The sequence below is a fragment of the Megalopta genalis genome, chromosome 4 (assembly GCF_051020955.1).
Source record: "Megalopta genalis isolate 19385.01 chromosome 4, iyMegGena1_principal, whole genome shotgun sequence".
NCBI classification, from domain to species: domain Eukaryota; kingdom Metazoa; phylum Arthropoda; class Insecta; order Hymenoptera; family Halictidae; genus Megalopta; species Megalopta genalis.
In genome coordinates, this window is record NC_135016.1 from 22,015,187 (window position 1) to 22,038,526 (window position 23,340).

Consider the following 23,340-nt stretch of genomic DNA (forward strand, 5'->3'; position numbering starts at 1 on the left):
GTGAATCAACGCGTGACTCAGAAACGACGTCACACAATAAATCCAATCGCAGTTATTGCTGAAAAGAAAACGCGTTCGAAGCTCCTTGCGGAGCCCACAGCCGTCGAGCAAACACAGGTTGCATGTTGACAGCGCGAGAACTGTTAGTTTGTTTACACGGGCACAGTTCAATTGTGCAAAAAGTCGTAAAGTCGCGGGCCGCGACTATAGAGGAAGGAACTTATGTTCGCGTTATAATATTAACCGCACCTGTCTGTTACGACACGATACGATCGTTGGCAGATAGCCCCGTGTTAACTTTTCGACTGCATACGGTTGCGCAATTTGTTTTTGCAACGATCCAGCGCGCCTATTCTCTCTCCCTTCTCCGTATTTTCATGTGCCAAATTGAATAATTTCGTGCGCGCATCGGAGTTCGCGGATGCTGCCACAGATCTGTTTAGATAGCAACGGTTATATTGTCTAAACGCTAGCTGTTAATGCTAGTTAATGAAACATTTTAATCTTCCGCCGAATTCGTAGATACGTATCGAGCGCGCAGATGATGCAATTATGCGGTTGAATCGCGTTCAAGTAAATACACGGTTATACATAGATTGTCCGCAGATTAGAGCACGTTCGAAACTTCGCAAAATGTTATATTCGCGTATTTCTGTATTATAAATACTATTATTTATAATACAGAAATATATACATAATATGTATACATAATTATAGACCCAATTATAATTATTTATAATTTCTATAATTTCTATAAATAATATAAATGTATTATATATTATATTATTATATTATATATAATTATATTATTATTATTATATTATACATAAATATATATTTATATATAATCTATAATAATATAAATTTCTATAATTTCTATAAATTAGAAATTACAAATTTAGTTTATTTTTCGTATTTCTTTGAATATCGGTAAAAATGTGAAAGTTTGGGTCTATATTTGTGCGCAATACTATAATAATCTTCGGCGTTTTCAATGAACTTCGTGTTTGATGTAAATTATTTGTTGTAGCGTATAAAAACATTACATTTTTATTTTATATTATATATTATATTATTTTATATATTATTATGTATATATTATGTATATAAAATAATATATGTATAATAATATATATATATATATATATACATATTTATTACATATTATTATTATTATTATTATACATATTTATTATATGTATTAAATATAATAATAATATAATTAATAATATATATTATTATATATATTAAATATTATATTTGTCATAGCATATAAAAATTTAATTTTCGAATGCTATTTTAATTCAAGTGTTCAATAACTGATGCGATGCAAAGACGGATTTTTCATCGAAAATTGTGCTAATGGTGTTTATTTGACAAAACAAATGAAGATTCATTAACAGACCGCCGATCTTTCTGCGAAATAAAAATCGTCAAAATTAATCGTAAGAAACACAAGTTACATAAAAATACCTCTTTTTTTTAAATAATTGTCATAACCTTGACAAATGTATTGCATCGAACTAAAAATGCACAAAATCTGTAGAATAAAAATTCACCAAGTTAAAATTGTAAGAAACACAAGTTAAATTAAAATATGGTCCCTTTTTTAATAACTGCAATAACTTTAAAAGCTTTGCGGCATAAAATGAAACGCATCAAATTTGCATAAATTCGTCCATTCGTTAATAATTCCTAGCGTTTTTCACTTCGCTCGAATCTAGAAACGAAGCGATACACCTTGACTGCAACGTTTCAAGAACATCTCAAAGAGAGGTCTACTGGTTAGAGTAAAGATAATTATACTTTTAGATCCCGTCGGTGGGCTCCGCGACATTCTCCTTATTGTTTATGCATCGTCTCGTAAATAATCGTGAGATCCGCAACGAAATGCCGTTGGAAATTTTCTCCGCGGAGCGAGTGCTCGGGGATGCTCCTGTGATGCGGCTCGTTAAAATTTCTTGTCCTTTCACCGGGCTGCACCCGATGGAAATAATTGTTTCGCCTCGCAACGATACGTAACATAGTTGTTGGTCCGGCGCAAGCGCCGTTCTTTCGCGGCAGAATATCGGGGACCGCGTTTTGTTGTCGAGGATATCAAACGATTAGGAGTGCCGCGTGTTATTGGGCTCGTGGGATCTTTTCGACCGATGCCGCAATTCGTCGCGGTCAAAGGGCGCGTTTATGTTCGAATCGTTGTATGCGATCCGGACGTTCTCGTCCAGGTAAACAACTGCTGTATAAAATATATGCTGTATAAAATATAAAATATAAAATGCTGCTGTGTAAAATATTCTTAGAGATTGTCGATTGTCCTGTACAAAATCGAAATTATGGGAACGCCTGAATTTGTCGTTGGCCAACTGCATCGGAATGATTTATATCGCGTCGCTCGACTTTGGAATAAATTGCTATAGTGAAATCGTTAAAAATGACGAAGTGAACACCGTTAAATTTGTCCCGATCGTGGAAATATGCCAAGTGAAATTTCAAGGATTCGTTTATTATATACTCGTCAAAAATAGCTAACTGATTAAGGTTATTAATATAATATTATTATATTATATTATATTATATTATATTATATTATATTATATTACATTATAGTATATCATATTATATTACATTATATTATATTATGTTATATTATGTTATATTACATTATAGTATATTATATTATATTATATTTCATTATAGTATATTATATTGTATTACATTATATTATATTATATTATATTATATTATATTATATTATATTATATTATATTATATTATATTATATTATATTATATTATATTATATTATATTGTATTATATTATATTATATTATATTATATTATATTATATTATATTATATTATATTATATTATATTATATTACATTATAGTATATCATATTATATTACATTATAGTATATCATATTATATTACATTATATTATATTATAAGATTATTAATATTGTATATATATTAACCATTTAGCTGCTAACGTATTTTTTCATAATAAGAAGAGCGCGATAGCGCTCCTCAAAGAGCAGTCAAATGGTCAAGATAATTAATTTCTTTATTAAATAACGCATTTCACAAAAGTGGCGAATTTAAACAAAATATCAAGGATGATCGAGGACGTACACAGTAAAATAACAGTAACTTATACGCTTTTCAAAGAGATTGCAAACAGCTAAAACTGGTTAATCAGGCATTCGCTCGAAGAGGAATTTCATTTGTCGGGGAACAATCGCGTTTTGGATTCTCGGGTCATTAGCGAATGATATCGTGGGAGAGCGAACCGTGTATCGAGCCAGACGTTGTATAGTTCCGTAGAATGATTTATCACGTTTCGAATTACAATGGCCACGTTTACGTTACATAATAGCTCGTACAACATTCCTTCGATACCGTAACCTTCGTGACGGTAATTAAGTAATTAATGGGACTGCAGCTGTTCGTGATTCGTACACCGTGGAAACATGAACTACGCGACGACGAAGTACGAACTTCCGGTGAAATTTCACGAAGGTACACACGTATTCCGCGCGGATTTTCCATCCAACTTGAAATTTGATCGCGGGAAACGAGCTTTTCATTGTCTTCTGCTCGTTGCCGATTGGCCTACGAAACGACGCGAATTCGCGCTAGCTCTAGAAAGATCGTTGAAAAAAAGGAATCGGTTAGAAAATGAATGGTCCGCGCGAATTGTGCGCGGTCACCACTGGCGCAAAAGCCAGATAAGATAAAGTCGATAAAATTCAATAATTTGTTTACAGTCGCCTTAATCTAACGAACCTCCGAACGCAAAACACAAGATTCTATTTATCGCTTGTTTTAATGAATTTATTAATAAGGCCGCGAGTTTAAATAAACGAACATCGACGCGGTCAAATAAATCAATCCGGCAGATACTACCAGCGAGTTTATGCGAAGTAAATAATTCCGCAAAAAGAAAAATCGCGTGCGACTGAAAAACAGTGTCGCTCGTTCGTGCGTTTATTATGGGATCCGTTCGATCCACCGCGCGATAGTTCCGTACGATTTTCGCTATAGATTTCGTGTCGGTGTACGTTCGCGAGCTCTCTTAAATGTCATAGACGCGAAAGGTTAAAATAGATCGGGCTGGTTTATAAATATTTTCAACGCGATGGTCCCGGCGTATCGAGGAAAGCGATAGCCGCAAGCAATACATGTATAATTGTATAACATTTATTTACCGTCCGTAGAAGAATTTTTCGCGTGACATTAATTGCACGCGAGCGTACAGCGTACTTAATCACTCGTGCGACGACGAGTATACTCGTCGAACACGGAGCAAGCGTGGCTGTCAAAATACTGGATCAAAAAGACGGTTTTATTTGATAAAATTAACAATTTTATTACCAATATTTAGTTATTCGCTTAATATTAACCCTTTGCGATCGAAGCTATTCGAATTCGAAATCCGAAACATGATTTCTGATCTACAGTAGTTCTATTTTATATCATTTATTGCGACTTGTGCACATGAAATTGAGCCTGTTGACAAGTACAATGCAATTTTAATAGTTTCTTTTCAAGTAGAAACGAGTCCGATGCTCTTAGAATGATCTTGAAAAATAGTTCACCAATTTTTAGGGGCGCCTCAGAGTCGCCATTCGAGTGCAAAGGGTTAACACACACTGCATACATAATAAATGAAAAACGTAGGAAAAATCGAATACCTATGAAAGTTAAAAATTCAAATTGTTGTTATAGAGTGGTATTCGGCGAAGCAAGGAACGATACGTAACGGCACTTTGCACATCGAACGCCAATATCGCGATTCTTCTCCAATCTTATTTTTATAACAATGTAAACACCTTCGCGTAGGATCGGCCTCAAAATATTCCAAACATCTTGAAGTTTGAGAATACGTTTTCGTTGCCACTAAAATTACAATTTAAACGGCCAATGGTCGCTACTTTTTACGCGCGACGAGTATACTCGTCGTGACACGAAATACTGCCACTTCTCCCGGACGAGTATACTCGTCGAACACAGCCGACTGGTTAATTGCACCGAAACAGAAGAATAACGTCGGATACGTTTAAACGAACGAAACTTTCGACAAAATTGAACGATCGGAGACGCGTTTGTAACAAAAATATTTAGAAAATAACACAGGACACGCAAAGAATGTTCGTCTTGCAAGATAAAATTGCTCTCGGAACATGATCGATGGGACTTTCTCGGCAATGCATTATCCTCTAAATTATAAAATAGATTCTACGCGTCTAATATTTACTGGAAAGATGCAATCCGTGGGAGGAAACGCGTCGACGCGAGCGTACAAAAATATAATTATTTAGCTAATTTATTCTAAACATCTTGAAGTTTGATAATATATTTTCGCTGCCACTAAAATTACAATTTGAACAGCCAATGGTCGCTACTTTTTACGCGCGACGAGTATACTCGTGACGCAAAATATAGCCACTTCTCCATGACGAGTATACTCGTCGTGACGCGAAATACCGCCACTTCTCCGCGACGAGTATACTCGTCGAAGCACAGCTAACTGGTTAATCTAAGACCAATTCTAACTTATGGCCGCGAGTAACACGCGCGACGTAATATAAGGGCGAACCCCGGCTCTGGAAATTATAGGGTGAAAGAGGATCGGGCGAAACAGGGTCAGAGGACCGGTTTCGAACCCGGATCTTCCGTTTTTCGGGCGACTGATTTAATCGGTTAGGTTACACGAGCCGTGTATGAATCCCTTTATCTAAGCCTGACCGGAGGGAATGGCTCCCAAGAATTTCGTCAGGTAAATCTTGTTCGCCGGCCGGTTCTAAAACTGGAAAGCCGATATTTTCGGCGGACGAGAAATCAAGCACAGCGGAACCTCGGTTAACCGAACTAATCGCCGCAACGTACCAATAGAACTCAACATTTATGCGAGCAAAATTTTCTTCTACCGATTCAATTCAATTCAATCCAATTCAATTCATTCTCTCTCTCTCTCTCTCTCTCTCTCTCTCTCTCTCTCTCTCTCTCTCTCTCTCAAATGCCCAATTGCGCTTCGCTGCTTTAACGCTCGGCGACGCGATCGAAGCGTTCGGCAATTCCTAGCCTTCGAACAGCCGTAACTCCGTTAAAAATTGTCGTAGGATCACGATTTTTTTTTTAGATTCCAGCTCCAAGTCTCTACTTTGCGACGTCGTGTTCTAAGTTTTAGTATCGCGCATCCCCCGCGACTGTATCTTAAATATCTCGAATCCGAGGGCACGTTCGTCGTACCGGAAGAGCGTAAAGTTTAACGCTCTCTATGGAGCTATAAAAATTTTTTAAGAGCACGATGTTTACAGCAGCACAATGTACGAACTTTCCCCTTTAATTTGAGCGGCGAGTCAAGTCGCTGCGATTTTTTCTCGCGAAGTTCTCGTAAGTAACACCTTGCCAATGGCCGCGCCAGAATGAAATCAATTATAAGAAAAGAAGAATCACGGACCTGCAAAAACGACGGAGTTTTTCTTGAGATTGATTAATTTATTCGTGGTTGTGAAATTGGAAGCAACGCAGATTTTTCGTTCGTCGAAGAAGGAAATGCAATTTCCTTGCTCCGGGTCGACGCTTAGTATTAAATCCGCTGAACTGACATGGCTGAAATTCGGGACGTTTGTTGGCCTACATCTTAATCCGAGAGCTATCGCTTACCTGCATAACAGCTCCGCCACGATCCATCAACTGATCGAGTGCCGAACATACTAAACGCAGAGCTGATAACGTTTCATATTCAGCGATCGGATCGAACGTATTGCAATTCTGATAGAGAAATCAAGGTTGCCCCGAAACATTTGCACAAACGAGGAAACAATATAATATTAACCCTTTGCACTCGAGTGATGACTCTGAGGCACCATTAAAATTGTTAAGATAATTTTTATATTATTATATATTATATATTACATATTATATATTATATATTATATATTATATATTATATATTATATATTATATATTACATATTACATATTACATATTACATATTTTATATTTTATATTTTATATTTTATATTTTATATTTTATATTTTATATTTTATATTTTATATTTTATATTTTATATTTTATATTTTATATTTTATATTTTATATTTTATATTTTATATTTTATATTTTATATTTTATATTTTATATTTTATATTTTATATTTTATATTTTATATTTTATATTTTATATTTTATATTTTATATTTTATATTATTACGTCTAGACGTAAAAAAATTGTTAAAAGTCTAACAGTTGTACGAGTCGCAATACTATAAATTTCATATGCATAAAATGCACTTTGTCATATAAAACGGAAATACCATAAGTCGGAAAAATTAATTTAGATTTAGAGTTAAAATGGCTTCGAGTGCAAATAAATATTATGATATTAATTAAATGTTATTATATGAATTAAAAATAATAAATAAATATTATATATAATATAATATATAAATATAATTTAATTTAATTAATATAATATATAAATAAATATTATTATATTAATTAAATGTCGTATTAAATGAGATCTACGAAAAGAACTATTAAAAATTGTTCCGATAATTTTGCTTTCAAACGTCCCGTTTCTCTTTTCCTTTCCTGCACGTGCTTTGACTCTTTTTTTTCTGTATCTCTGTGACGTCACGCGCTGCCCCCCACCCCACCACCCCCGAATTTGCGTCGGCCAATAGCGCGTATCGCGTCCCAAAAAAGTGTTCAATCAGATTTGTCGCCCGTGTATTATTTATCGCGCGAGATAACGTAATCTACGGGGCTCGTCGCTGACAAAAACGCGTTTGATGACCGTCGACGGACGGCGATACCGTCGACGGGAATGCTGCAATGAAATAAATACCGACGATAAGCCGAATGTATCGCGTTAACACTTCGAGCTGAGAAAGCGGGGATTTAATACGTAAAACGTGAGTCGGTGTCCTTCGTCGCTAGAAGAAAAAAAAGAAAACGCTCCGTTTCGTCGATGTTATCCCTCTCGGTGCTAACTGGAATGAAAAAGTATAACAGGAGAAATAAATACTTTTTATGTCATAAGTAATTGTAATGCGAGTGCAAGTAATATTATAATCATGAAAAAAATCAAAGTTGTGAAAGCAATATATTTATTTCTCATGGCTACTTTTGATGTAAGTGCAAGTAATATAATTGTCAAAAAAATCGAAGTTGTAAAAACAATATATTTATTTATCATGGCTACTTGTGATGCAAGTGCAAGTAACATAATTGTCAAAAAAATCAAAATCGTAAAAATAATATATTTATTTCTCATAGTTACTTGTGATATAAGCGCAAGTAATATAATTGTCAAAAAAATCAAAGTCATAAAAATAATATATTTATTTCTCATAGTTACTTGTGATATAAGCGCAAGTAACATAATTGTCAAAAAAATCAAAATCGTAAAAATAATATATTTATTTCTCATAGTTACTTGTGATGTAAGTGCAAGTAATATAATTGTCAAAAAAATCAAAGTCATAAAAATAATATATTTATTTCTCATAGTTACTTGTGTGATATAAGCGCAAGTAATATAATTGTCAAAAAAATTAAAGTCGTAAAAATAATATATTTATTTCTCATGGCTACTTGTGTGATATAAGCGCAAGTAATATAATCGTCAAAAAAATCGAAGTCATAAAAATAATATATTTATTTCTCATAGTTACTTGTGATATAAGCGCAAGTAATATAATTATAAAAAAAATCAAAGTCATAAAAATAATATATTTATTTCTCATGGCTACTTGTGATATAAGTACAAGTAATATAATCGTTAAAAAAATCAAAGTCATAAAAATAATATATTTATTTCTCATAGTTACTTGTGTGATATAAGCGCAAGTAATATAATCGTTAAAAATACCAAAGTCGTAAAAACAATATAAAAAGTATTTATTTCTTGTAGCTGTACTCGTGCACAATAATCATGGTACATCAAATTTTTTTGTGAATACGAACGTCAATGTCGCGTCGATATCTTGCTGCGCTTTTTTTTTTGTTTACTCGATTAGTCACAATTAGACTGCAAATTTTATGCGTTTGCGATAAGAATATCCCGAGGAAAATATCAATCTTTAAAGACGTTAATAAAATATAAGAATCCTCTTACGCTCTTCTGAATTTGTTTAAATTATTAATAAAAGAAACACATTTTTCTATTTGACTTTTGCATTTAACACAATTTAACCTCGACAAATTTTTATTTTGCATAAAGGTTCGCAGTTATATTTATAACGATGTATAACGAGACTGAGAATCCGATGTGTATTTATAATAACAAAAAAAGCTTAGAAATACTGTCACGTTATTGAACTCATCGAAGCATTCGATAATTAGGCTATTTTACGCGAAATGAAAATGAAAATCTGCATTGCTTGTAAACGATACAGGTTTTAAAAAGAAATTAAATTCTTGCCTTAATTGTTGCAATAAATTGATTTTGACACAATAGCGTAATATTCTTCTATTTTTATACGGACCTCTGAAAAAAACAGTAGCGTCTTTTATTTTACAATTGGAGTTACTCGAGGCAGGGAACTGTCCGAGACAACGATTTCGTGCAAAAATGTACATTAAACTGCGATCAAATTTTGATTTCACTCGGAACATTTAACAACGCACGAGACCACGCTCGATTCTGGTTCGTATAAAGTAACCTGGGAATAGACGTGTCAAACAAAGTTTCCGCGCACTCATAATTTTGAATTTACTTGGAGCAGAACTGCGTTTCCATTTAAAGTTAGGTCGAATGCAGCTTTTAGCCGCGCGGCTCGCCTTTCAAGCTAACAATCCAAACTTTTCTTGCCCCCCCCCCACTTTTTTTTATCTACTGCGACAGTGTATCACTCGCGTGGTTGCACGAGCATAAGATAACAAAATATTTGATTCTCACATCGTCTTGCTCATTCGAACAATTCAAATGTTCCTCCTGTTTTCTTTTGTTCGTGCTCGATCGAAGAATCGAAGCTGCGGAGTGGCTGCAAGAGAAAATTTGCGTCGATCAAAACGCATCATTTTTGGAAAGGGAGACTCGTATTCCAGCGATCTACAAATCATTGACGCAGCTTCGATTTTTAACCAGTTAGCTATGGCGCCTCCTTTTCAGAGACGACGACGAGTATACTCGTCGTACTCAGAGTAAGCGACGCTGTGAAAATATTTGATCAAAAAGACGGTTTTATTTGATAAAATTAACAATTTTATTACCAATATTTAGTTATTCGCTTAACATTAACCCTTTGCGATCGAAGCTATTCGAATTCGAAATCCGAAACATGATTTCTGATCTACAGTAGTTCTATTTTATATCATTTATTGCGACTTGTGCACATGAAATTGAGCCTGTTGACAAGTACAATGCAATTTTAATAGTTTCTTTTCAAGTAGAAACGAGTCCGATGCTCTTAGAATGATCTTGAAAAATAGTTCATCAATTTTTAGTGGCGCCTCAGAGTCGCCATTCGAGTGCAAAGGGTTAACACACACTGCATACATAATAAATGAAAAACGTAGGAAAAATCGAATACTTATGAAAGTTAAAAATTCAAATTGTTGTTATAGAGTGGTATTCGGCGAAGCAAGGAACGATACGTAACGGTACTTTGCACGTCGAACGCCAATATCGCGATTCTTCTCCAATCTTATTTTTATAACAATGTGAACACCTTCGCGTAGGATCGACCTCAAAATATTCCAAACATCTTGAAATTTGAGAATATGTTTTCGTTGCCACTAAAATTACGATTTGAACAGCCAATGGTCGCTACTTTTTACGCGCGACGAGTATACTCGTCGTGACACGAAATACTGCCACTTCTCCCGGACGAGTATACTCGTCGAACACAGCTGACTGGTTAATTGCACCGAAACAGAAGAATAACGTTGGATACGTTTAAACGAACGAAACTTTCGACAGAATTGAACGATCGGAGACGCGTTTGTAACAAAAATATTTAGAAAATATCACAGAACACGCAAAGAATGTTCGTCTTGCAAGATAAAATAGCTCTCGGAACACGATCGATGGGACTTTCTCGGCAATGCATTATCCTCTAAATTATAAAATAGATTCTACGTGTCTAATATTTACTGGAAAGATGCAATCCGTGGGAGGAAACGCGTCGCCGCGAGCGTGCAAAAATAATTATTTAGCTAATTTATTCTAAACATCTTGAAGTTTGAGAATATGTTTTCGTTGCCACTAAAATTACAATTTAAATAGCCAATGGTCGCTACTTTTTACGCGCGACGAGTATAGTCGTGGCGCAAAATATAGCCACTTCTCCATGACGAGTATACTCGTCGTGACGCAAAATACTGCCACTTCTCCCGGACGAGTATACTCGTCGAACACAGCCGACTGGTTAATTGCACCGAAACAGAAGAATAACGTCGGATACGTTTAAACGAACGAAACTTTCGACAGAATTGAACGATCGGAGACGCGTTTGTAACAAAAATATTTAGAAAATAGCACAGAAGACGCAAAGAATGTTCGTCTTGCAAGATAAAATTGCTCTCGGAACACGATCGATGGGACTTTCTCGGCAATGCATTATCCTCTAAATTATAAAATAGATTCTACGCGTCTAATATTTACTTTGTGAAGATGCAATCCGTGGGAGGAAACACGCCGCCGCGAGCGTACAAAAATAATTGTTTAGCCTTCGGCTGTTGCAAAACAGAGTCCGCGTTCCATCGGCATTTGTACCGTTTTCGTTCGATGGTTGAATGGAAGTTGCAGCCGAAGCGTGGGACGCGGCTCATACAGTTCAGCTTTGAAATTAACTTGAAGACAATAGCATGGATGTAGCCCCAGCGATACGAATTCCGAGTTGGAAACGCCGGCATCGTCGAACAATCGTGTTACCGTCTGCGAAATAACACGACTCCTTCTTTCGAAAAAAAAAAAAAAAAAAACAGCGGCGTGGGGCACCGCGGGTGCAGGGTAATCGCGGCCTGCAATCAGAAACGAAGTCCGGTTTCGTGTCATTGCAGCCGAGCACACCGGAGACCGCGCTCAACGGTGGAAAGAGTTTATTTTGCCAGACACGTTCGCTTCGGGCGGAGCACGTTCCGCGTGCGAAGCCGGAAGCATCGAAATTCCGTCGCTGGTTATCGCATACCTATGGAATCCTGTTGAACGTTTAAAGTGTCGCGGCGAAATAAATATTCAGCGGAATTCAATATCTCCTTTCTGGAAAATAGAAAAAAAGAAGAGAAAAGACGGCCGCAATCGAAGCGCGCTGTCTATGATTTATTTGGAACGAATCCGACGGATAGCTTGACACGCTTGATTTTATTTGAAACTTGAGAACGCAATTGATTGATTAATGGCTCCGCGTTCTATTTCCGAGCTCGCCAATTTTCCCCGCGATTTGAAAATATTTGCGCGCGATCGAGAAACATGAAACTCGAGGGCTCTCTCGGCATTGGATGTGTCCATAATTTTTGGAAAAATATATCCAAGCCCGGGCATCCGAAACAAGCCATGCGAATAACTCGATTGTCTGTCACGATGGAAGAAAAAGTATCGAGCAAAAGTTGTTCGACTTTGAGGTGCACGCGATGCGAAATCAGTAGTTTCTTTTTTTGTAGATGAAGGCGTATGAAGGTGGAACTTGTCTTTTTAAATGGGATGATATAGGTTTATACAATAATAATATAAGAATAATAAGTAATATAATAATATAATAATACAATATAATATAATATATTATAGTAATATATATAATAATACAATATAATATAATATATTATAGTAATATATATAATAATATAATAATTATAGGTTTATACAATGTGTCCCATAATTATATCAACATTTGGAGAGGGTTGATTCCTGAGGTTATTTGAAGCAACTTTTTCCTTAGCGAAAATGCAATCCGCGGCTTCGTTTACGAGTTATTAACGAAAAACGCTGACCAATGAGAGGCGAGCTCTGCTGACGCGAGGAGGCCGAGCCAACGAGCGCACGAAGTCCAGTTCCGCAGTTCAGCTGTCTCGCGCGGCAGCTGATCTCGCCTCTCATTGGTCACTGTTTTCCATTAATAACTTCCAAACGAAGCCGCGGATTGCATTTTCGCTAAGGAAAAAGTTACTTGAAATGATCTCAGGAATCCTCCATTTCCGGATTACGAGACGTTTTTTAGACATGCTGCATAAAATGTATCGAATGTACTGAAACTATAAAATATGTACAAAACAATTTATAACGGTCTATTTCGAACGCTTGATTATAGCAGTCACGCTCGACCGCGAGAACCTTCGATGTAACCAAATTTTCATCTGCGAAAGCGATATGCAATTTAAAGAAACCGAGCGCCTATGCAGAAAGCGAGATAAAGTACAGATCCTGCAATCCTGCTTGTCATTCGCAAATCGGGAATAAAATTGCTATCGGGAGGATAGCAATTATCCGCGCGTAAGGTTTCGACCCTTAGCATCGACGTAGCGATAAATTACACAGGCGTAGGACTGGCACAGGGAAATTCACAGCAGCTCGAAATTTGGCATTTCCGGGAGAAATTAGCGTATTAATCTTCTACTCTGGTGGCATATGTCAATTTGACGTCTTATAGCTCTGCGAAGCAAGCTATCAAAAATTTGGTCACCGAATTTTTAACAACAACAATTCGACGTTTTATTGTACGCGACTTCGGGTGTCATTTTATAGACATCGTCGGTCCGCGAACAGAGAAGTCCAAACTCGCGAAGCGCTGTTGCATCGTGCCGCGTGTTCAGCGACGATCTCATCGAAATGTAAACATTGTTGTCGCCGTATCTCCTCGATCGCGATTGACGGAGTCCGCGCATTACGTAAGAGAACCGAAGAACCGTGGACAAATATTGCCTCACGTGCGTGGGATTGTTTACGTTCTGTCTTCCAGCCAAGGAAAATATTCGGCGAAGTTCACTGTTTCGTTCTGCTTTTGTTTTTTGTTTTGTTTCGTTTTGGTCCTGGTCCGCGCGCGTCGAAGATCAGCTTACATATTTTCTTCTCGTTCATTTTTCCACTTTTTCTATTTTCGGCGTCGACGAGTTTTCTGTTACGAACGCGAAGTGAATTCGATGACGATGGATCCCGTTGCGCTTTTTTTGTGCAGATCGCGACAACTCGAAGCTTTTGCCGTCACCGTTGCGCAATGATATGGCCGCTTGTTGGCCAGTTTGTTACGCAAGAAAAGGGGAAAAAAAGAGAGCGAAGTATACATACACGCTTTTGATTCGTCGTCGTCGTCGTCGATTCGTCCGCGCGAAAAAGCCAAGGAAAAAAGCGGGCGCGATGAGTCACTCCTCCAGTCCGCGGACTCGGGACACGTTCGAACGTGGACGCAATTGAAATGTAAATAACCAGTCACGTTTTACGTAACCCCGTGCGAGATTGTTCACGTCTGCTCGTAAATTCTGTTAAATTGTAACGAGTTAAGGACGACCCTGCAGCTACGTTCGACTTAATCCTGACCGTGGCGAGTATGCGATCGGCGAACGGCGATTACGTGCTCGGCCACGGAAACCAAAACACGCGACGGTCCAACTTCTGAATCTGCTCCAATTCGAATTAAACGATGACAACTTCTGTCGGACTCGACAACCTATACAGAGTGTCCCAAAGCCACTCGTAATCGGGAAATGAGGGGTTCCCGAGGTGATTTGAAACAACTTTTTCCTTAGCGAAAATGCAATCCGTGGCTTCGTTCGCGAGTTATTAACGAAAAGCGCTGACCAATGAGAGGCGAGCTCGCCTAGCGCTAGGCTGCCGGGCCAGTGAGGGCGGCTCGCCTAGCGCTAGGCTGACGAGCCAGTGAGAGGCGGCTCGCCTAGCGCTAGGCTGACGAGCCAATCAGCGCAACTGGGCTTCGCGCGCTCGTTGGCTGGGCCGCCTCGCGCCGGTAGAGCTCGCCGGCGAAGCTCGCTCTCATTGGTCAGTGTTTTTCGTTAATAACTCGTAAACGAAGCCGCGGAGAAAATTTTTGTAAAGGAGAAAGTTGTTTCGAATGACCTTAGGAATCACCTCTTTTCATGTGTTAACATAATTATTGGATAATCTGTATATTCCACAATTTTGCTTCACTTTGCGTGCGATGAATTGAAATCTTAACATTTTGCTATTCTATTTTAGTATTATTATTAACTGTTTTTGACGAGTATACTGCCACTTATCCACGTCGAGTATACTCGCCAAGTGCAGCTAACTGGTTAAAAGAAGGATATATCCTACTTTGATATTCTTTATTAAATTATGTATTTTATAGAAGTGCTGTATTTGAACAAGATATGAAGAAAATCAAATATATATGGTATAATTGCATTAACGTGCACACCTTTTTCAAAGAGATTGCAACAGCTAACTAATTAATGGTTGTGAGCAACATTATTTTACCGTTGTAATATATGAGTTCATAATCACACTGTGATATCATCGTATCGAATACAAATCTTCGATGTCACGAAAGAAGATCTAAAGCGTGAATTCGCTTTCTTTCTCCGTAAAACAAGTGTTAAATGAAAATGTGTTTCTTCTTCGAATAGGTTCGGCGCTAAACCTACGCTAAAAGAGCATTAAAAGTGTCTCATGAAAATTACAAAATGTTATTATATTATATATTACAGAATATATAATACGTACAAATTACAAAATATTTAGACTTTTCTATGCTTGGATCGAAAAAAATCTGAACACGTCGATCAGCTCCCTAGATCCAGTGTTAATAAATTGTAAATAATATTTTATATATATTATAATAATAATATTTTAAAATAGTAATGATATTTTAAACTAGTAATAATATTTTAATACAATATTATTACTAATATTAATACAATAATATAATATTAATATTATTAATATTATTACAATATTATACATTATTATAATATTATTATAATATTATTACAATATTATACATTATTATAATATTATTATAATATTAATACAATAATATAATATTAATATTATTAATATTATTACAATATTATAAATTATTATAATATTACAATATCATAATATTAATATTATTACAATATCATTACCAATATATTTTAATACAATATTATAATACAATTTTTCATTTCTTCTCGCGCTTCTATTAATTCCAACCGTAAGAAATATTCAGCGCCGCGATTTCTCGTCGAAGAAAAAAATGTGATCGCTGCGACGGTCAAGCGTGCGAAGGTAACGAACAAATTGGCAAATTGATCGACGAGTTTTCAAATCGAATTACGCAGAAAACTGGTCTTGCAGCTTTCTTGCGCGTGGCAATATTATTCTCGCGCTACGTACGCCCCGGCGTCGATCAGCCTGATCTCTTAGCGGAGCTAAAATTTATCTGAAGCTTCTGCTCGGCCGCGCTTTCGTCGCGACTCGTCAGACACTCGATTCCGGGTCGCGGACCAGTTAACATTTCGGTTTAACGAAGATAATGGATGAATTGCAGGTGCAATCAGGAGGAGTTCCCTGGATCCCGGCGCGAGAAGGTTCTCCCTGGGCACCCCGGCGATACCTCATCGTGCCTCCGACGCCTGTCTAGATCCTGTTCACGCTGCCATACTCTTCAGGGACGCGAGAGGGGTAAGTCGGGCCCGTTCGGATCAAACTTTAATTAGTTCCGAAGAGATTTTCAGCGGCGACGATTCAGTTGGCGATCCTCTTTCGCTGAAATCCGGACAAGAGATATCTTTATTTTCGCTGCTAATTCGGAACAGCTTCATTGATCGTTCCCCGGATCGTTCGAACGTAGGAACACGTTGTTGTGTTACGGATTCCGCATTCAGCCGGAGAAATTTTCTATGCGAAGAAGGGCGTTCTTGATATTTCTGCGCTCGAAAAAGAGAGCTTGGGAATCGCGAGTACCGTTTTATTTATTTGTCGGCAAAGAAGATCGCTCGTCCGCGGATTCGATTTGTTTTCAATTTATCGGAGCTTTATCAATGAGAACAATTTCGATCGTTGCTCGTGGTTGATGCAGAAATGTTTTTTTCTTTTGCGTAAAGAACTTCGGTGGTGTAAATATGTGTTAGATAATATAAATATTATATAATAATAATATAATTACATAATAATTATATAATAATAATATAAATATTATATAATATTAATATTATTATTATTATTATTAATTAAAAGATTCTGGGCTTCGTACCATCGAAGCCCAGAAAGAGCGCTAAGACGATGTAATTCAATTTCGAAAATGGAACATTGGCGAGTCTGAATTTTGGGCATCAGATTCGTTACCAATTTCTGAAAATCGAGGAGAGAACGAGATGCTATCAAGCTGTTTTATAAATAAAAATAATAAATGGCTTCGTACCATCGAAGCCCAGAAAGAGCGATAAGATGACGTAATTCAGTTTAATATAATATAAATATATAATATAATATAATATTATATATAATATAATATAAATAATTTAGAAAAAGGAGCATAAGCGAGTCCAAATTTTAGGTATCAGATTCGTTACCAATTTCTGAAAATCGAGAAGGGAACAAGATATTATCAAGCTGTTTTATAAATAAAAATAATAAATGGCTTCGTACCATCGAAGCCCAGAAAGAGCAATAAGATGACGTAATTCAGTTTAATAGAATATAAATATATAATATAATATAATATTATATATAATATAATATAATATTATATATAATATAATATAATATTATATATAATATAATATAAATAATTTAGAAAAAGGAGCATAGGCGAGTCCAAATTTTAGGTATCAGATTCGTTACCAATTTCTGAAAATCGAGAAGGGAACAAGATATTATCAAGCAGTTTTATAAATAAAAATAATAAATGGTTTTGTACCATCGAAGCCCAGAAAGAGCGATAAGATGACGTAATTGAATTTTGAAAAAGGAACATAGGCGAGTCCAAATTTTAGGTATCAGATTCGTTACCAATTTCTCTGGTCAGAAATACCCGATCATAGTATCCAGTAACCTTATCCGTTCAATAATCCAAGCAATATTGCTTCGGTAATGACTATTCTCCGGATCATTATGCAAAATAAAACGTATCTCGATTATTTGCGACACGAACCGAACAGAAATAGTTTCGTTCGTTTAATAATTTCTATGAATTGGAAATAGATGACCTTACTTGTTTTTCAACAGCGATATTGCTTTAAATTTCGTCTATGTACACGTTTCTGTCATAAATGCATAAAATTCGCGGTCTAGTAACGGCCGTATTGCGGAGGCCGGGGGCAATTAAAAAGCTCCACGAATTACTTCGCGGTAGCTACCAGTGACTCCCGTTAATATTCGGACAATTTTTCGAACGCAATAACATTTTCAAAACTGGAATAAACGATTTGAATCTTTTTTAGGCGATAGAGCTACCAAACTACTTTGTTACAATTTTTATTTACTTGGTATTATTATTTATATTTTACATTTATTTTATATTTTATTTTTATTTTTAAATTTAATTCTAAATTTTATATTCATTTTTTATAATATATATTTAATATATATATATATATTATAAATAAAATATGATAAAATAATATAACATATAATTATTATATTATTATTATATTAATATAATAATATATAATGATTAATATAATAAAATATATATAATAATATATATATTTTTAACAACTATAAAAACGAGCTGCAAGGCTCGAATAATCGTATCTCCTTTTCCCAAATTGCCCATTTTTGTGCGCAATCTAACCATCAATAATGGAGACATTACTGTACATATAATTCTAGGGTGGTGGCGTTCAGAGGTTATGTTCGCGCGATGAGCGAGCGGGTCAGCGACCGAACGAACGCTCGCCAGCGGCATCAGAGATTTCGGGATAGAAATTTTCGGAAGTAGCATTTACCAAGCAACCTTGCGACTATCGATCCGTGTATAGCTGGCGCGATCAAGGTTAAATAAACGAGTCGAACACTCCGGTCTCCTTCTCTTTTTCTCGTGTCCGCCAAGTCGTTCGTGCGGTCAGCATTTTTAAATTATCGCGCATTCCAGCCGAGATAGGGGTGTGCGCTATGTGCACGGGTCTCGACGATATAGGGTATTATCTCGTTGCACACGCGTGCGACGTCTTTCTTGTCTCCTTCGGGACCGTCTTCGATCGGTAACGAGAGGAGTGTAACGGCATAGCCGCGGGACCCGTGCGAGTTTGTTCCTCCCGGCATGCACTGGGCCCCGAACGATTTATCGCGTGTGCACAGACTGCGAGTATCGATTCGACGGTAAGCGAGACGGGACAATCTGGGTCACGATGAAAGCTCGAAATGTAAAGGAGAGACAAGTTCACCGAGAGATCTCTAGAAAAGTAGACTCTCTTTTTCTACAGTTGTTTCTATCGCGGAATTGGGTCGAGGTCGCCCTTTCTCGACGCGCGTCGCGACCTACGCGGCCAGCTGATAAAACCAGCGCGTTGATAATTCGCCGTTCTTTCCGGCGATATTCCTCGGATCGAAAGCGTTTCACCGCGCCGGTGGTTGGTAAAGCCTCGGCCGTCGATAAAATAGAGCTCTCCGTTATTGATGGCGGGTCAGATCTAGAATCGGTTGATAAAGGAAATCTCCAGATTTCCTGCGAATGTTAAGGCAGGAATTTACTGTATCGGCTTCCTCGGAGGGGTTGTTGGAAATTTTGTTTTGTTAGCAGATTTTTTGAACGATCGCTGTTTGCGATTGGCAATGAAGGAATGGGAAATTTGTTATTGTCTTCTATCACTCGATATAATTGCTGACATAAGAATTAATTGCCTACGCAATTCTTGACTTGATAAATGTGTTTGTTAATGTGTTGTATATTCTCGTTTCTCTCGAATATTACTGTTTCATTATTTTGTGCTTGAATTGTTATTTCGTGCATTTTGGTAATGCATTTTCAAAGCAGTATTACAGATTCAAAAATTCTGTTTTGTACTTCCGGCGAAATTTCTATACGAGGATCAACTTTTTCGAATTGCGTGTGTCAGTAACTACGTAACGCTGAGTTCGATTCAGTTTCGAAGATTCTTCTGAAGTTTATTCCTGTCACCTTGCATTCGGGCGTAACACGTGCGCCGATTTACGTAATCTGCACGTGTCCGCGGAGCAGATCTGACAGTGACAGCAGCACAACGTCCTACTTTGATTTCGTTGAAATCCCACTGAATTTGAAAAGTTTCTAACTTTGGTTCGCTTTCTAAAATTTCTTTCTTTTTTCGTTGCACGTAATTAACGATTAATGACGATTCTTTCGACAGATTCTCATAGAGATGTTTCTATTAGTTAGCCTCTTGCAATTTTCATTGGTTATTTACATTCTTAAATATCTATGTTCTTAGAAATAAAATTAAAATAATATAAAATATAAATAATATTAAAAAAAATTAAATTAAATTAAATTATAATTCAATACCGATGCATTTGTAATTCCAATGATAAATCAATAGTTCTACAGTACCGTGTTAAAAATCTCGCTATTATAAATTATTATTATATTATTATTATTATATTAATTATATTATATTATTTTATACTCTGATAAATTATTATTATTATTATTATATATGTATAATTAATAATAATAATAATTTATCAGAGTATAAAATAATATATTATATTATTATATTATATTATATTATATTATTAATAATAATTTATCAGAATATAAAATAATATAATATAATATATTATATCTAAATTATAATATAATATATAATAATAACAATATTAATATTAATTATATATTTATTATTATAAATTATAAATATTAAATTATCGGCTCCCCAATATTTAAACTCAGATATAAAAAAAGACAGATACGAAAAACTTTTCAGCACATTTCTTTTCACTTCTCTGAGATATTACGAATACAGTTTTCCAAAACCGGCGGCCCCTCCGACGCGCGATCAATGTCACTGTTGTTTATCGTTCGGACGTTTTCGTCCTGCGAAGAACACTTCGCGGAATATTCTTGCGGCCTTTTCCCGCAGGAAGAAAGCGTGGAACGTGACACGGAGAAATTCGCAGATTGTTCGAGAGCAAGAACGGCGAATGAGGATTTTATGATCGGCGAAATTGCATTCTTGGATCTTCGTCAAGAATGCACGGCGAAGAAGGGATTGTGTAACGGACACGATATATGTATACGTATATGTCGCGACTCGTTCAGGAAAATATTAGTGAAAAATCGGGACTGGTACACGTGTACGCTAATTCGCTTCGCCTGGTCGCAGTGGACAGTTTCTATTTGTCATCGCGACGAAAGATTTATCGCAAGTATTATTTATTACCCGCTAAGAAAAAATCCCTCGGCTGGCAGTGGCTGCGGAGTCGGACTACAGAACAGAGAAAATGAAGTAACTTCAGCCTGCATCTTCTTTTCCGTTGATATAGTTGACTCTGTCAGAGTAGATTCTGCGTTCTCCGATGTAAACAGCTCAGCTTGTAAACAAAAATGGACAATTTGGGAAGGGGAGATGCGATTATTCAAGCCATGCGCCTCGTTTTTATTGTTGGTGACAATCGTACAAAAACTATTTTATTCGTTTTATTAGAACTTTAGGATAATAATATAATTGAAAGTATTATTAAAAATACCGTATATTGTAGATATCGGTAAAAATATTTAATATAAATGAAAATATAAAATAACTGTTCAAGTACAGGGATAATTTACGTTAGTATCTTTAGTTAACTTTTGTAAAATAGAGTAAAAATTTTCCCCAATTGACCCTCAGCTTGTAAACAAAAATGGACAATTTGGGAAGAGGAGATGCGATTATTCGAGCCTTGCGCTTTGTTTTTGTTGTTGTTTACCATCGGCGGCTATAAAAACTATTTTATTCGTTTTATTAGAACTTTAGGACAATAATATAATTGAAAATATTGTTAAAAATACCGTATATTGTAGATATCGGTAAAAATGCTTAATATTAATGAAAATATAAAATAACTGTTCAAGTACAGGGATAATTTACGTTAGTATCTTTAGCTAACTTTTGTAAAATAGAGTAAAAATTTTCCCCAATTGACCCTCAGCTTGTAAACAAAAATGGACAATTTGGGAAGAGGAGATGCGATTATTCGAGCCTTGCGCTTTGTTTTTGTTGTTGTTTACCATCGGCGGCTATAAAAACTATTTTATTCGTTTTATTAGAACTTTAGGACAATAATATAATTGAAAATATTGTTAAAAATACCGTATATTGTAGATATCGGTAAAAATGCTTAATATTAATGAAAATATGAAATAATTGTTCAAGTACAGGGACAATTTACATTAGTTAGCTTTAGCTAACTTTTGTAAAATAGAGTAAAAATTTTCCCCAATTGACCCTCAGTTTGTAATGAAAAATAGACAATTTGGGAAGGGCAGATGCGATTATTCCAGCTTTGCGCCTCGTGTTTATTGTCGTTGACAATCGGCGGCTACAAAAACTATTTTACTTGTTTTATTAGAAAATTTTAGGATAATAATATAATTGGAAGTATTATTAAAAAAATACCGTATATTGTAGATATCGGTAAAAGTGTTTAATATTAATGAAAATACGAAATAACTGTTCAAGTACAGGAACAATTTACGTTAGTTGCCTTTATCCAACTTCTGCAAAATAGAGTAAAAATTCTCCCCAATTGACCTTCAGTTTGTAATGAAAAATGTACAATTTGGGAAGGGGAGATGCGATTAGTCGAGCCTTGGACCCAGTTTTTATAACCGCGAGGCTCTGATAATCGCATCTCCTCTTCCCAAATCGTCCATTTTCGTTTGCAAGCTGAAGGAAAATTCGGGAGAATTTATTGCATTTCCAGAAACTGTTTTATTCGTTTTATTAGAATTTCACGATAATAATATAATTGAAAGTATTATTAAAAAAGTATCGTATATTGTAGATATCGGTAAAAATGTTTAATATAAATGAAAATACAAAATAACTGTTCAAGTACAAAAACAATTTACGTTAGTTGCCTTTCTCCAACTTCTGCAAAATACAGTAAAAATTCTCCCCAATTGACCCTCAGCTTCTAATGAAAAATGGACAATTTGGGAAGCGAAGATACGACTACAGTAAATTCTCTCTGATTAGATTGTCAGCTTGAAAACAAAAATGGAAAATTTGGGAATACAATCGTATCTTCCCAAATTGTTCATTTTTGTTTACAAGCCAAGCGTCGATTAGGCAGAATTTATTGTATTTCGTTCGAACGATTCTTTGAAAGAAAACGACGCGCGGGAACCGTCCTTTTTTTTTAAATAATAAAACCAATTGTTCGGTTTCCTTTTAAATAAATCTTTCACTCCGGTGTCCTCCTGCTCGCGTCTATAGACGACGAGCACATATTTGCGGGCTTATCGGGCCTTATC

The 23,340-nt window shown here is 35.8% G+C and overlaps 1 protein-coding gene across 3 annotated transcripts in view; it reads left to right on the forward strand.

Annotated features, from left to right (window-relative positions):
• SNF4Agamma (SNF4/AMP-activated protein kinase gamma subunit) overlaps positions 1-23,340 on the forward strand; it is a 260,410-nt gene that overhangs the window by 170,803 nt on the left and 66,267 nt on the right. For all 3 annotated transcript variants that reach the window (XM_033467829.2, XM_033467828.2, XM_033467830.2), the window contains one exon: positions 16,453-16,586. In XM_033467829.2, the coding sequence (XP_033323720.2) occupies positions 16,453-16,586 (134 nt within the window). The remainder of the gene's footprint in view (positions 1-16,452; positions 16,587-23,340) is intronic.